The sequence below is a fragment of the Electrona antarctica genome (genome assembly GCF_951216825.1).
Source record: "Electrona antarctica genome assembly, chromosome: 7".
NCBI lineage: Eukaryota > Metazoa > Chordata > Actinopteri > Myctophiformes > Myctophidae > Electrona > Electrona antarctica.
In genome coordinates this window covers 42,864,911-42,877,840 of record NC_136812.1, presented here as the reverse complement: position 1 = coordinate 42,877,840, position 12,930 = coordinate 42,864,911, and the positions used below count along the sequence as shown (strand labels likewise).

General features: G+C 40.3%; 1 protein-coding gene across 2 annotated transcripts; it reads left to right on the top strand.

Annotated features, from left to right (window-relative positions):
* Positions 1–4,596: 4,596 nt before the first annotated feature.
* On the top strand, positions 4,597–12,692 carry zranb2 (zinc finger, RAN-binding domain containing 2). Of its 2 annotated transcripts, XM_079506223.1 has the most exons (11): positions 4,597–4,782; positions 5,901–5,953; positions 6,061–6,169; positions 6,379–6,461; positions 6,547–6,623; positions 8,923–9,063; positions 9,722–9,954; positions 10,649–10,708; positions 11,332–11,373; positions 11,404–11,511; positions 11,736–12,692. In XM_079506223.1, exons 1-11 carry the CDS (start codon positions 4,703–4,705, stop codon positions 11,815–11,817), a joined length of 1,068 nt encoding a protein of 355 aa, XP_079362349.1. In that variant the 5' UTR covers positions 4,597–4,702; the 3' UTR covers positions 11,818–12,692. The 2 variants fall into 2 exon arrangements, with proteins under 2 accessions (XP_079362349.1, XP_079362348.1); XM_079506222.1 differs by having other exon boundaries at positions 11,332–11,511.
* The last annotated feature ends 238 nt before the right edge of the window (positions 12,693–12,930 follow it).

Here is a 12,930-nt window from a genome sequence, read left to right as displayed (position 1 = left end):
CTGTATGATTAAAAATCCTTGTTGGGTTCATCTCAAGTCTGCTCAGTTATATGAACCTGTCTTGTCCAAAGCATTAAGGACATGCTTCAAACAATCTCCTTTTGCCCTCCACAAAAAACCGAGAGGAGGAACTGCAACACAGTGCTGTGGAGAGCATGCAGTAATTTAGACTGGCTGAAACTGCAGGATGACCACAGGGTCACAGACCAGCTGTGACAGACACCTCCTGGACACTTTGACTTTGACAGACATCAGACTGGCTATATAGGCTAGGCTCAGCTCCACCTGATCCAATCCAAGTGCGCTTGTGCCATGGTCTCTCGAGACTGAAGGCTGTTACTACTAGGGTGATTTTTAACTAATTTAAACCTGAGGACGGTTCTAAAAATGTCTAAAAATGTCTTCTAAAGTTTTCTGAAAAACCCTGTTTCTATGTCAGTCAATTTCATGTCAAGGACACCCAAAAATATATGTAATTGGCCGCCAACCCCCATCTCAAAATATGTTGTTCCAGGGACCTCCCCAGAAGCAAAGATTTGAGTTAAAAACGTTCGTCCTGAAAGAATATATATTCAAAGATTTGCGCCACATTTTCACAATTTTTCAAAAAATAGCAGATCTACAAGCTCGTAGCGTGGCACTCGGTGCCGCGCTATGAGCTTGTAGATCTGCTATTTTTCAATAGCTAAAGTGAACATAATGCTTAAAATCCCGTCCAGAATGGGTTAAAGGGGGTTTCAAAGGCTTTACTTCCTCCTCATTAACATCTTTGGCTCCTGACAAGAAATGGTGACTCTACTTCCCAAATAATAACCCCCTGCTATGAAGCTACTGTACAATAATTGGATACTGTAGTGTACACTATACAGTAGCACAATTCTTTTCCAAAAAGGAAGCGAATAATTTATCATTCAGTCTTCAGTCTTGAAAAAGAAACAAGTCAGTAAAAATATGATCTTTTTGTCAACTATAAGGACTTACAGTGAAATCATTTAAAAATGTGCTTCGTCTGCTTACAAATTGGCTACCCTAAGGCAAGCCAATAGGATGCTTACTGACCCATCCCATGTTCTACATGCGAGTACTGCCCTCTGGAAGGAGGTTCAGAGTCCCTTGTTGCAGATTAAATCGATTTAAAAAATATATATAGGCTATATCCCTGTATCAATACAGCTTTGTATTGGCTAGGATGGACACTGGAGTATCTTTGTTTTTATTAAAGTGATTTGTGCAGACCTTTCTTATATTGAGATGATCATCACAATGAAGATCATCTTGAATGAATCTTGAGACTGGTATATCAGATTTCGGCATGAAAGTCTCCAACTGCAGGAGTATCCTCGTGACTAAGTATTTGTTGTAATAAATCACTGGCTCCCAAAATGTGGTCTGGGTGTCCCCTGCAAAATAAGAAAGGATTAACTTTAAGCACTTGAGTCCTGTTTTATTTATTTGTTGGCTGTTCAAAAATAGCAGATTTTATTTTCTACAACTTTTGCCAAATACAACAGCCTGGGTTCGTTGAGATGAAAATATATATAGTCATAAATAATATCTCTCTACAATTCTAAATAAATATTAATCTATGTAAATATGTTAACAGGGACAGTGAGTGACAGTCAGTCTTTGTTCACACAAAACACAGTGGTAAACAACTGGTACCAATCACTTTCTCACCAAACTGACCACTAGCCAATTCTCTCTCTCTCTCTCTCTCTCTCTCTCTCTCTCTCCCCAAAAAAGCCTGTTTAGTCTCTTATGCATTGCTCATATTAGAATAATTAGATGACTTGCCAGTACGCATCACCCCCCCCCCCCCCCCCCCCCACACACACACACACACACACACAGTACACACCCTCACTAAAATGTTTGTTGCAAGCAAACTTGACAACAAGCAACCGATCATTCCTGTTATCTGCCGTACACTACACTCCGTGCAAGAGTTAATAGTTGACATTAACTGTCATCTAGTGGACACAATTGGAACTGCAACATATGATGCTGATCATCGTGGGTTCCAAAAATCGCTTTCATTCTTTTCTTTTGTCTTTCTTTTCTCAAGTCTGTCTAGGAGATGACCCAATCTCTCTGGTTACATCAACAACTGTCCTTGGCGTAATTCTTCATGAAAGACTATGCTGGAAAAAACACTTTAGCCATGTCTGTAATAAAATATCAAAATCTAATGATAGAGTGCCCAGAAAAACTTTGGCTTGGAGTCCCTTTGTAGACTTTGTTGAAGACTTTTCCTTTAATTAAACTGTTCCGAACTGTGTCTGACTAAGGCACTGTTGGTAGTATGAAAAGTCCCTGTCATATGGAGGTAAAAGGAGATGTCTCTGCCTAAATCTGTATTTTGTCCTGCTTTACTGCACTACTTTGTTTTGTTTTGATTTAGTTTTTTAGAGCCTAAGGGGGAGCATGGGGGGTTCTGTGTTTGTATGTTTTATGTGGTCTTTTGTATTTTGTATGTGTACATGTTTACAATATCGGTATATGAACAACTGCTAAATAAAGTTTTTTTTTAAATGGCATTATTGGCAAATTCCAAAGTTTGATTCATCATAAGTGTAATGATTCAAGGGCGACCATCTCTAAGGCCTCTAGAAGTCTCCATTCTAAACCGGTCAGGGGATCTTAGTATAATCTTATCTGACAGAACCTTTGGGGTGGTGGGTGAGGATCCAGTCAGTCCCTCTGATGCAATAGTAGACAATCATCATGTCACATGGTTATCAATATGCAATATGCAGATAAATGTGTTGTCACTGAGTCAGGCAGCTAGGCCGTTTCATAACAATACGTGTCTTGTAACTCTTTATTATAGCAAAAATGTATATATTGCAATATAATTTGGGGAGCTACACATCTTCACAAACTTCACATGTTGCAAAAAAGATTCTGCAGGATCGCTACATAAAGTGATTGGTCTGCTCATTCTGCCCCTCTTTTCAAACAAATTGTTTTTACAACTATAATTTACTTCTTTTTTTTCTTACTTAAATAAATACCAAACCTGCAACTTTATTTTCAAAGTATTGTTTCAGCCAGTTTAATTTCCTTTGCCCTGTAAAGCCTACTTTCAGTTCAACAGTGATGTGCACCATTTCAATTACAAGACAGGCAAATTTACAGTACATCTCCCAAAGTTCTGTACTGGTCTGTGTCAGTTTTCCATCCGCTACCCAGCTATGGAACAGCTATACTGTGATATCATCAAAGTCTACTTCACTAAATCATTTTAAATATAAGCGTAGAACCTATTTTATGAATCACATCTAACAATGCAATGTCTTCCACTACACCCACACACTACATAAACTTTTCTTTTCTTTGGTTGGTTTTCAGGTAATTTCCCACCACTGTTGCACATGCTACTGTTGTGGACAGTACTTTAGTCAAAGTATACCCTATTCAAATATCACTCAAGTACAAGTGAAAGTTCCTCTGTCACGTTTGTACTAAAGTATTGGAGCAGCGTAGTTGCTTTTAAAAATGCTGATTGATTTTCCAACCAATAGCAATAGTACAAAATAGTAGATCTACAAACTCACAATGCATGGCATCACAACGCATTGTGAGCTTATACTGTAGATTTGGTTGGTAGATTTGTACTGGAAGTGGTTAAAGAAGCTCTTCACCCATGTCTTATCTTCAAATGATTGGTCCAGTAATGGGACAGGTGCATGATGGGCTAAAGAGACTTCAGTTTAAAGATGGATATAGCTTGCTCACCAGGATAGGTACAATAATACCTAATATTCATCTGACATTGTTTCGATCCTGTTGTGGATCTTCATCAGGTTCTGACCTGATGCATGCGTTGGTTGCGGTGCATTGTGAGCTTGTAGATCTGCTATTTTCACATGTCAAACCAAATGTCATGCCTCAACTCCTACAATTCCAAATGCTTATTGGGGTGCGGTGTCCCAAGTTCAAATATGATTATTGTGGGGGTCACGCCATGAAAACGTTGAGAACCTATTATTATAACACCCAATTAAGACACCCATGGCATGTACCAAACTACTTCCAAAAACGTCAACACTGTCCACAACCACAACACCAGAGGGTTCAACCCAGATTTGGCTTAAACAAGGGGTTCAATTCGATCTCCTACACTACAGTATGCCACAAAAAAGTGACATCATAGAAGGTAGGTTTGTTTCCCTGCCCACACCCCAGTTTTTTCTACAGGCAGGTGTTTGGGTGAATTTCACCTACGTTTAGTGAGAGTGATCCCATACACCCATGAAGTTTTTTTTATTTTTTTGTATTATTATTCTTCTTTTTTTTTCACAGGACCATTCTCACATGTCCCAGGAATGTGTGGACCAAGGGATTTAAAAAAAAAGAATGCCCACATTTTTCACCGATTTTGCCCCCCTATGGGGCTACATGGCAGTATTACAATTGAGTACTTTTTTCACCACTGCTTGTACTGTAATTGAGTACCTTTTTTTTTTTTACCACTGCCTGTTCTTCCACCAACTACCTGTACTTTCCTGTGCTTAAAAAAATGCTAATATTTTAATCACAGAAACATACATGATGAAGTGTAGTTACTCGCTCTGACTGCCAGGGGGGTGGGGACTCTCTTGCATAGGCTAGTCTTTCTTCATTGTGTGAACTCTTCCCAGAGTGACTGAGCCAGTGCCACACACACAACTAGCGTGTTAGCTAGTTAGCGTACATAAACATGTCGTCTTCTGGGACTGGGACCGGGTCGGGGAAGAGTTTTCGAGTTAGCGACGGGGACTGGATTTGTCCCGATAAAAAGTAAGCGCCGTTCGCATTTCACACATTATAAAACAAACGTGCATACCCCGCTTGGCAATTATCTGCATGATTTGGAAGTCATTTTTGTTAAGTTGCTGGCTGTGCTGCTGCTACAACGCTAACGCTAGCTACTTGGCTAGCCTAGTTCCAAAGGCCTGTCGTTACACGTTGACTTTACTTTTTGCTTTAGTTAGCGTTAGCAAACTAGTTAGCGGCAAACCTTAGTCTTCATTGTTAAGGTCCTGCAAAGTATCAGTTCAGGATCAAACGGAACAGTCACTTTCGGGCTTCATGTTTAGCCGTAGGGGTTATCATCATGCTGGCTACTACACCGCAGGCTACTGTTCGCTAGCTTAACGTGGGGTTGTTTTTGCAGGGTGTGCAGCCAGCTGCTCCTGAAAATGTCTCAAAAGGTGTCTCTTTTCCCAGGCCTCGTCACGTCTTGAATTATAATGCAGTAAACATTTTGTTGTTGGAACTGTCAAATTCAGCCTCGTACATGTTAAACACAAAACCCAAACTGGCTGATGCACTGGATCCCAAGTTTAAAACCCATGAACCACAGACTTGTATATTTATGAACCACATACTGATATTATTCTTAATTTGTCATATGATTATATTGTAAAGATTTTATGCTCTATTATGTGAACAATGTGAGATGTTGTTGTAACCTTACTTGACTAACCGGTCTTAAAATATCTTATATGTAACGTGACGTGCTGAGGCATGCAGTTAAGTTACCCTGTCAGCAGCTGTATGGGTGACGTGTGTTGGGACCGTGTAGTAGTAGTAGTAGTCGCAGCCAAGGATTTCAACTACTCTGCTATATCGGATTGCAAGTCACTTGCTCATAAACAACACTATGGCTGCCTAAAGCTATCTTTACCACTTGAACCCCATCATCAGTACTTTTCTGGGGGAAATATTCGCCAAAAGTGGCAGATCTGCAAGCTTACTTGTGGATCAGCTTTTTTTTGGCGAATATAGACAGACAAAAGTACAATTAATAATGTTGTTCTTGCCACAGTTGCTACTAGAAGGAAGAATGTATGATTGGTAGCAGTACGCTGTACGGACTGAAGTAATTGGTGCTATTTTGATTCATGCTCTTGCAGGTGTGGAAATGTGAACTTCGCAAGGCGGACAAGTTGTAACAGATGCAATCGGGGTAATGCATTAGACACTTGAGTGTTCGTAAGCATTAAGTAGACCTACCTACATGATGCCCATCATCTCAAATGACACCTTTTACTAATGCTCTCCTATCTTGTACAGAGAAAACCACAGAGGCAAAGATGATGAAGGCCGGAGGGACAGAGATTGGGAAAACTCTGGCTGAGAAAAGTCGAGGCCTTTTCAGTGCAAATGACTGGCAATGTAAAACGTATGTTATCTTGACTTGGTGGTAACACTATTACATTGTGCTACAACAATACTAGACATTACATTATACATTGTGCTGTACAAGACCACAATGGAAATAAGCTCTGGTGCTTCATGTACATTTTTGTCAATAACAATGTCGGTCAATAAAAAAAACTAGCTTATATTCTGATCTATTAATTGTATTTACCCTGTACTTCCTTCTTGAAGATGTGGCAATGTGAATTGGGCCAGGAGGTCAGAGTGCAACATGTGCAACACACCCAAATATGCCAAGCTGGAAGAGAGAACAGGTAACTAAACTCCAAATTTGAACTTAATTTCTCTCCTCTCTGAATACCTGTTCCCCATTTTGTTTATTCCGTTTTCTATTTTCAGGCTATGGTGGAGGCTTCAATGAAAGGGAGAATGTGGAATACATTGAGCGGGAAGATTCTGATGGTGAATATGATGAGGTGAATACCGGTTGACATGGAATCAGTAGTTTTGAGAATTCATAGAAGTTTGAGGTCCACTCAATTTATTTATTGAATTGAGTAATCAAATGGAAATCACAAGCAGCATGTGATATGATGATGCTGCTTTCTATATCTTATCGTGAAGCACTTTATTGGTGCAACTGCAACGTTTATTTTGTTTTGGTGGAGCACTGGCATAGTTGTCCTGCAAATAGACAATAGACTTTTTGCATATTTTGAACAATCCGCAAGGACCATCCCTTCTCCTCACCTCTCTCTATATATATCATGGCACACAAAAATTCTGAAATTTGTATTGGGTAGATTATTTCTCTTTTGCAACAATGCCTATTGGCAATAACCTTTCTACTGCTGGAAAGCTTATCTGCCAATGCCAAATGGCTTATTCTGCGGGTGCTATTGACTATGTTTTTGGTATTCCCTACAGCTACTCATAGTACCTGGGGTAAATGGCATTCCTGGGGGGTTCTGTGTCTCCCTGTAGGATACGCGTCTCCACATAGTACTCATCTAACAGAGGTGTGTTTGAGTGGGATCCTATGGAGAGACACAGAGCACAGGATGTCCTAGGCTGTTCCCCTCTCTCAGGAAATACCTCCATTAAAAACAGAGGGACTCGGGCTAGCAGATGTATGGGAAAATGAAGGCCTGTCCCTCGGATAAGATTAGTGGAACGGCCCCTTAATGGCCTGGACGTCTGTTGGATAAGAATAGAAGCTTGATCATTTTCCACCCATCCATATTAGTTATATGCAAAATATTTATTGCTATGGCCATAGTCCTTAAAGTTAATGAACCTTTCCACATTAGGAATAAGACAATTGGGTGCCTGCTGGCCTTGTGGTCCAGGCGCGTGCCACATATAGGCTCTGGCCTGACAGCGCGTTGCGTGTTCGAGTCCCGTTCATGCCGACCTTTACTGCAGGTCTCTCCCACTTTCCTGTCAATATTCACTAATAACTATCAATAAAGGCAAAAAAGCAACCAAAAACAAATCTTAAAAAAAAAAGAATAAGACAATTGCATTTAATTAAGCCAACTGTCTGTTCTCTGTATCCAGTGTACTACGTTCTCCAAATAATGGGGATGTTGTGTTTTAACCTTTATGTACACAGGTGAAATCCCATTGAGATACACTGTCATGGGAGATAATGAGTAAACTTGCTCATTTGTCAACAGAATTTATATGTGACGCAGACACACCCATTTCAGCAATGCGACGGATACAGGCTTTAGTTCCGACATATTATCAGTCCGACTGTCATTAGACCGACAACCTACCCCTAACCTACCGGTAACTGCAAGCACGGAGCAACGCGTGTCGGTCGTCGGACCAATGAATGCATGTCGGGAGCGATGGGTAATTTCCGCATGTCGGACCTTTGGTGTGTTGCATAAGCGTGCGCACGCCAATGCCACACCCACAGTGACGGTTCATAATCCTGAGTTATCTCGGCACTGATGGAATGTTTTTGTTCATGTCTTCGTGGAACTCTGAGAAAACACTGCACTGGGTACTGGTAGTTATTTATAGTTTACCATCCTCAAAGTAGAGGCTACTTTTATTGTGTATATTGAATGCCGCTACTGAAACTTCCGTTGTGGGGATAATAAATAACTATCTTGCATTGAAAGTGGTCCCATTTAAATGTAAATCGTTGAATTATGCAATTCTAGAATGAGCACTTGGGCAGAGCTATTACTTCAGTTAGAGGCTATTATAATAATCATAGTGTTGGTGATAGACTGAACTGTAATTAAATAGAACGCAAATAAAATGCTCAAAATGTATTCAGGATAATTCTTATTGAGTGAAAGCAGGAACCGCTAAAAGGGTCTTCCTTTTTCTGGTCAAAGATGATGGTCATTTATTGTACCGTCTTCAAAGCCATCTCATCTAAATCATTAAAATCAACTGAACATCATACCGGTATGCTAGTTTTCCTCACTGACAAGGCACACATATGTGTTATTGGGATGATAAATAGAATATAATTGCAATACCCCAATGCACTTACCCCTATCTGTATTTATCCATCCCTAGCAAGATAAATAAAGATCTATCTGTCTCTTTTCTAAACGATGATAATGAATCAGTGGATGTTCAGATCCTTGCCCAAGTGTATTATCTGATTAATAACCTGATGGACCTGGATGAATAGCATGGAGGTATTTAGTTCTCCCTGGTGTGAGTGTTTGCTGTTTTCAAAGCCATTGAGCGATGACGTTTGCATTGTGCCAAGCAACAAGCAGAGCATTTGTGTCTGTTTCACAGTTTGGGAGGAAAAAGAAAAAGTTCCGGAAAACCGAAAAAGGTGAAAAGAAACAACCGCCAAAAGTTGCTGCTGCTGCAGATGACGACGACGACGACGATGAGGATGATGAAGAGGGAGACCTTTCTAAATACAAGTTAGATGTGAGTTTCAGTGGCTGAAGCCACACATTTCTATCCCAAGTGCGATGGATCGGTTTAATTAAATCATTGTAAAAATCTCAATGCTCCTAGGTTCAGAACCGTGACTTTGGCAATCAGATGTGATGAATTTAAATAGTTAACCCACACGGTGCTTTTACTTACTTACAGATGATAAACAATGTAATCAACCTTTTTCTCACTAGAGAAATGGTGGAGATTTTACTTTTAGGTTCCTGTGTATCAAACGCGTAGCACAAATCGGTCACGCACACTCTAAATCCCCACCAGCGGCCAGCCCACAATGTAACTAGGGCTTGGGCGGTATGTATTTTTTTTTAGATATTGTGCGACACCTCGTTACATTCAAACCGTTGTTTTGAATGTAAAAAATATATATATAATAATCATATAAGGGGCGCAGTAAGCGGCCTGCTCACTCCTCATGCATTGAAGGAAGCGTGAGCTCAATTCGGGGGTCTCCCCAGGTTGGCAGAGGGAGAGTATTACAGCTTAGGCAATTGGCACAGGTTGAAAAATGGGTTACAATATCGTGGCATAACATTTTAAATTAAAAAATAAGAATCGCAGTTATGAACTCGATACGGTATGCGGTTATTGCACCCAGCCCTAAATGTAACAAATCAATCAAAATCCTCAGGATGATGATGACGACGACGAAGACGGGGACCTCTCTAAGTACCAACTGGACAGTGACGCTGACGAGGAGGAGGAGAAGGAGAAGGAGAAGGAGAAGGAGAAGGAGAAGGAGAAGAAAGAAGAAGAAGTAGTAGTAGAAGAAGAAGAGAAGAAGAAAAAGGACAGTCGCTCTGGCTCGTCTCGCTCTCGTTCGTCGTCGCGCTCCTCCAGCTCCAGTTCCCGGTCCAGGTCCAGGTAAAAGGGTACAGGTCAAGGGTAACTCCAGGCAAAATGTCAGTATCAGCTCAATCTTCCTTCTAACTTAAATGATCCATGTCATTTTATAAATGTCCTGTTGTAGTGGTGTTGATGTTCTCCTTTTACCTTTTTATTTGACCCGTCCCCCATTCTGTGGTGTAAGACATGTTTGTGTGAATGATCTCCTTTCATAATTCAAATATATTGTAACGCAAAGTCCGTCCTTGTTCTTGGTTTTCAGCGCTGTGTGTATTATGACTTCAAATGAAGAGAGCTCACGTTGTCGATGGATTCATTGTAGAACTGTATACAGTAGTTCAGCCATTTAAAAGAAACTGCTTCATTTTTATTTTATTTTTTTGGAGTTGTAACTATATGCATTTTCATTAGACAGCAGATTTACTCGTTTGTTACGGATATGCATCTTGGGAGTAAAGGTGGTTGCACACTGGACGCGTTTTTTGGAAAACGGACGGAAAAACGCTGCTAAAAATCTGAAACGCGTCCAGTGTGCAGGGACCTTTTAGGACTGCTTCTTAACAGTGTCATAACGCACTGTTATGTTATGGTGCTGTAGATTAATACAAATGTAATTGTTAAACCTGATCCATTGTTATGTGAACCACAATGTAATTCCTCCCATTTCAACTGGTTCAGAAGATATTGGAAAAGGGTCTTTTCTGTTTTTCAGATCCCGTTCTAGAAGCTCATCAAGTTCCAGATCTGGTTCACGCTCCAGGTCCCGATCCAGGTGAATGAGGTGACATGCATTCTCTCGCTTTAAAAGAGAGAGTGTATGTATCTGGGCCAAAGCCTCCGGAGCCCACCTTGCGTTAGCCGCTAGTTGAAGTACAGGAGAGAGAATACCACATTCTCTTTATCTACCACTTAATGCAGATCAATTCTACTTTTAATTATAAGGCCAATGCCAACTTGTAAATTATTCAATTGGTTCTTATTCACCTGACTAATTTAGGGTTAGACCGGGTATAATTAGGACCATCTATCAATAATGCAGATGTTGGAGTTCCCTTTAATCTGCTGACTTTGAATCTTTGATGTTGCAAAGCCTCAGAGCCCTGAATAGAGAGCTGGGTCTTTATTTATCAAGCGTCCGAGTGGAAGTGCTGACTTGGCCTGCAGACCAGGTTGCCTTGAGCAGTTATGTCAGCATAATTTGAAAGGCCCTGAAAACTACCCATGGGTCATATTTTATTCTCTTTAATTCAAAGAGCATGGGTCAAAATGCCTTCTAGTACAATGGAAGCATTATGTCAGTGCTCCAATTCAGTGAAGCTTGATAAAATAGTTGTCCCAGTTCGAGGTGTGTCCCCAGCCTCACTGACTTCCCTACTTGGTTTACCCCTCTAAAAGATCCAGCTCGAGGTCTGGAAAGGGATCCTCTCCCCGGAAGAGGTCGCACTCGCCCTCCTCTCCCCGGAAGAGGTCTCACTCGCCCTCCTCCTCGCCAGAGAGGAGTGGAAAACGCAGTCGATCCAGGTCTTCATCTGTTGGGAAGAAACGGAAGCGCTCTAGATCCCAATCGTCCGAAAGGTTTGGGGTTTCTGTGGAATACCACAAGTGGTGTACTCTTACTATTGTTATTAACTTCCCTCATTATGTTGCTCATGGGATCGTTGAAAATTATATATTTACAGTTTTACCATCTCCATATCAGTGTTGCACTGTGCATGTTCTGATGTTGTTCATAAGTGAAGGTTTGATAACTGAGCTTCCTCACCTGACTGCTTCCCGTGGTTGTTTTTGTGTGATTTCAGGCGCGGCGGCCAGTCCTCCGGATCATCCCATTCTGGCTCCAGTTCAAAAAAGAAAGAACAGCCCTTAAAGAACAGCCCTTAAAACAGGAAAACAAACCATTAGTACAAGTGCATGTTGTGTTCTAAGAAAAGGAAAGTAAACAAACCCAGCCAGTTCATTTATACTGTTCTTTATAATCCCAGCCTTGCAGTACTGTAGTGTACACATCATATATCGATGAAAAGAAGAAAGACGGTGAATCCATTCCCTTCTTGTTACCTGTTATTACACTCTGCCTTTTTAACGCCGCCTACATCCCAGAGTATATTAAATGTCTGAACATTAATGTCTGATCCTGTAAGAGAAACAATTCTGCCATGAGGAGGTTGTGTCCACTTTGTTCTTTTTTTAAGCCCATTTTGATGACTGTCGTGGTAGCATTACGTTTTATTCCACTCATCTTGTGGCGATTTAGTTTTGTATGGATTTAAAAAATATCTTGTCCCATGGAAGCTCACTGTACAGTGGGTGTCAACATCTGCCTTTTGAGATGTAATTGAAAGATGCTATGATAATATTGTTCATAGTTTGATTTGGTGATCACTTTTCTTTGTTTTATGTTGAAGGTAAGTATTTCTTTTTTTCTTTGTGATAAGTGTTGTTTTTAATGGGCAGTAATTTGAACATGTTCTCTAACTTGGTATTAAAAATCCACATTACAATGTTGAGACTTATAAGACATACATTTCTGAGAATGAAAACATTTTCAATAAATGCCTGTGAAGAGATTTTCATGAAATTTACCATTTTCGGCCAACTGTTTTGTAAGGCTAAAAACTGATGAAATGCAATATGCAGCCAGTCTAAACATATCAAATTATTTCCTCAGTGACAGCATTTATAGAATGTGGTTATCGGGTCTTTTGTTGGATAAATTAACTAACATGTAAACAACAAATAAACTCCTGTCTTGAGTATTTTCTGTTATTAACATTTCTGTATTATGTCCCAAAAAGGGGCTTAATGTATGGCCAAGTTGAAAAAGCCTGATTATGATTTACTTAATATTGTCATAATGATTATTGGTAATAAGGATCTGTGGTGCACAATTTGATTTGTATATTTGCATTGTTTTCATATGTGCGTTTAGGTGTCATAAGTCATTAACCACATCATGTTGGGACGTATGTTTGTAGCCTATCGGGGGCGGGCGGC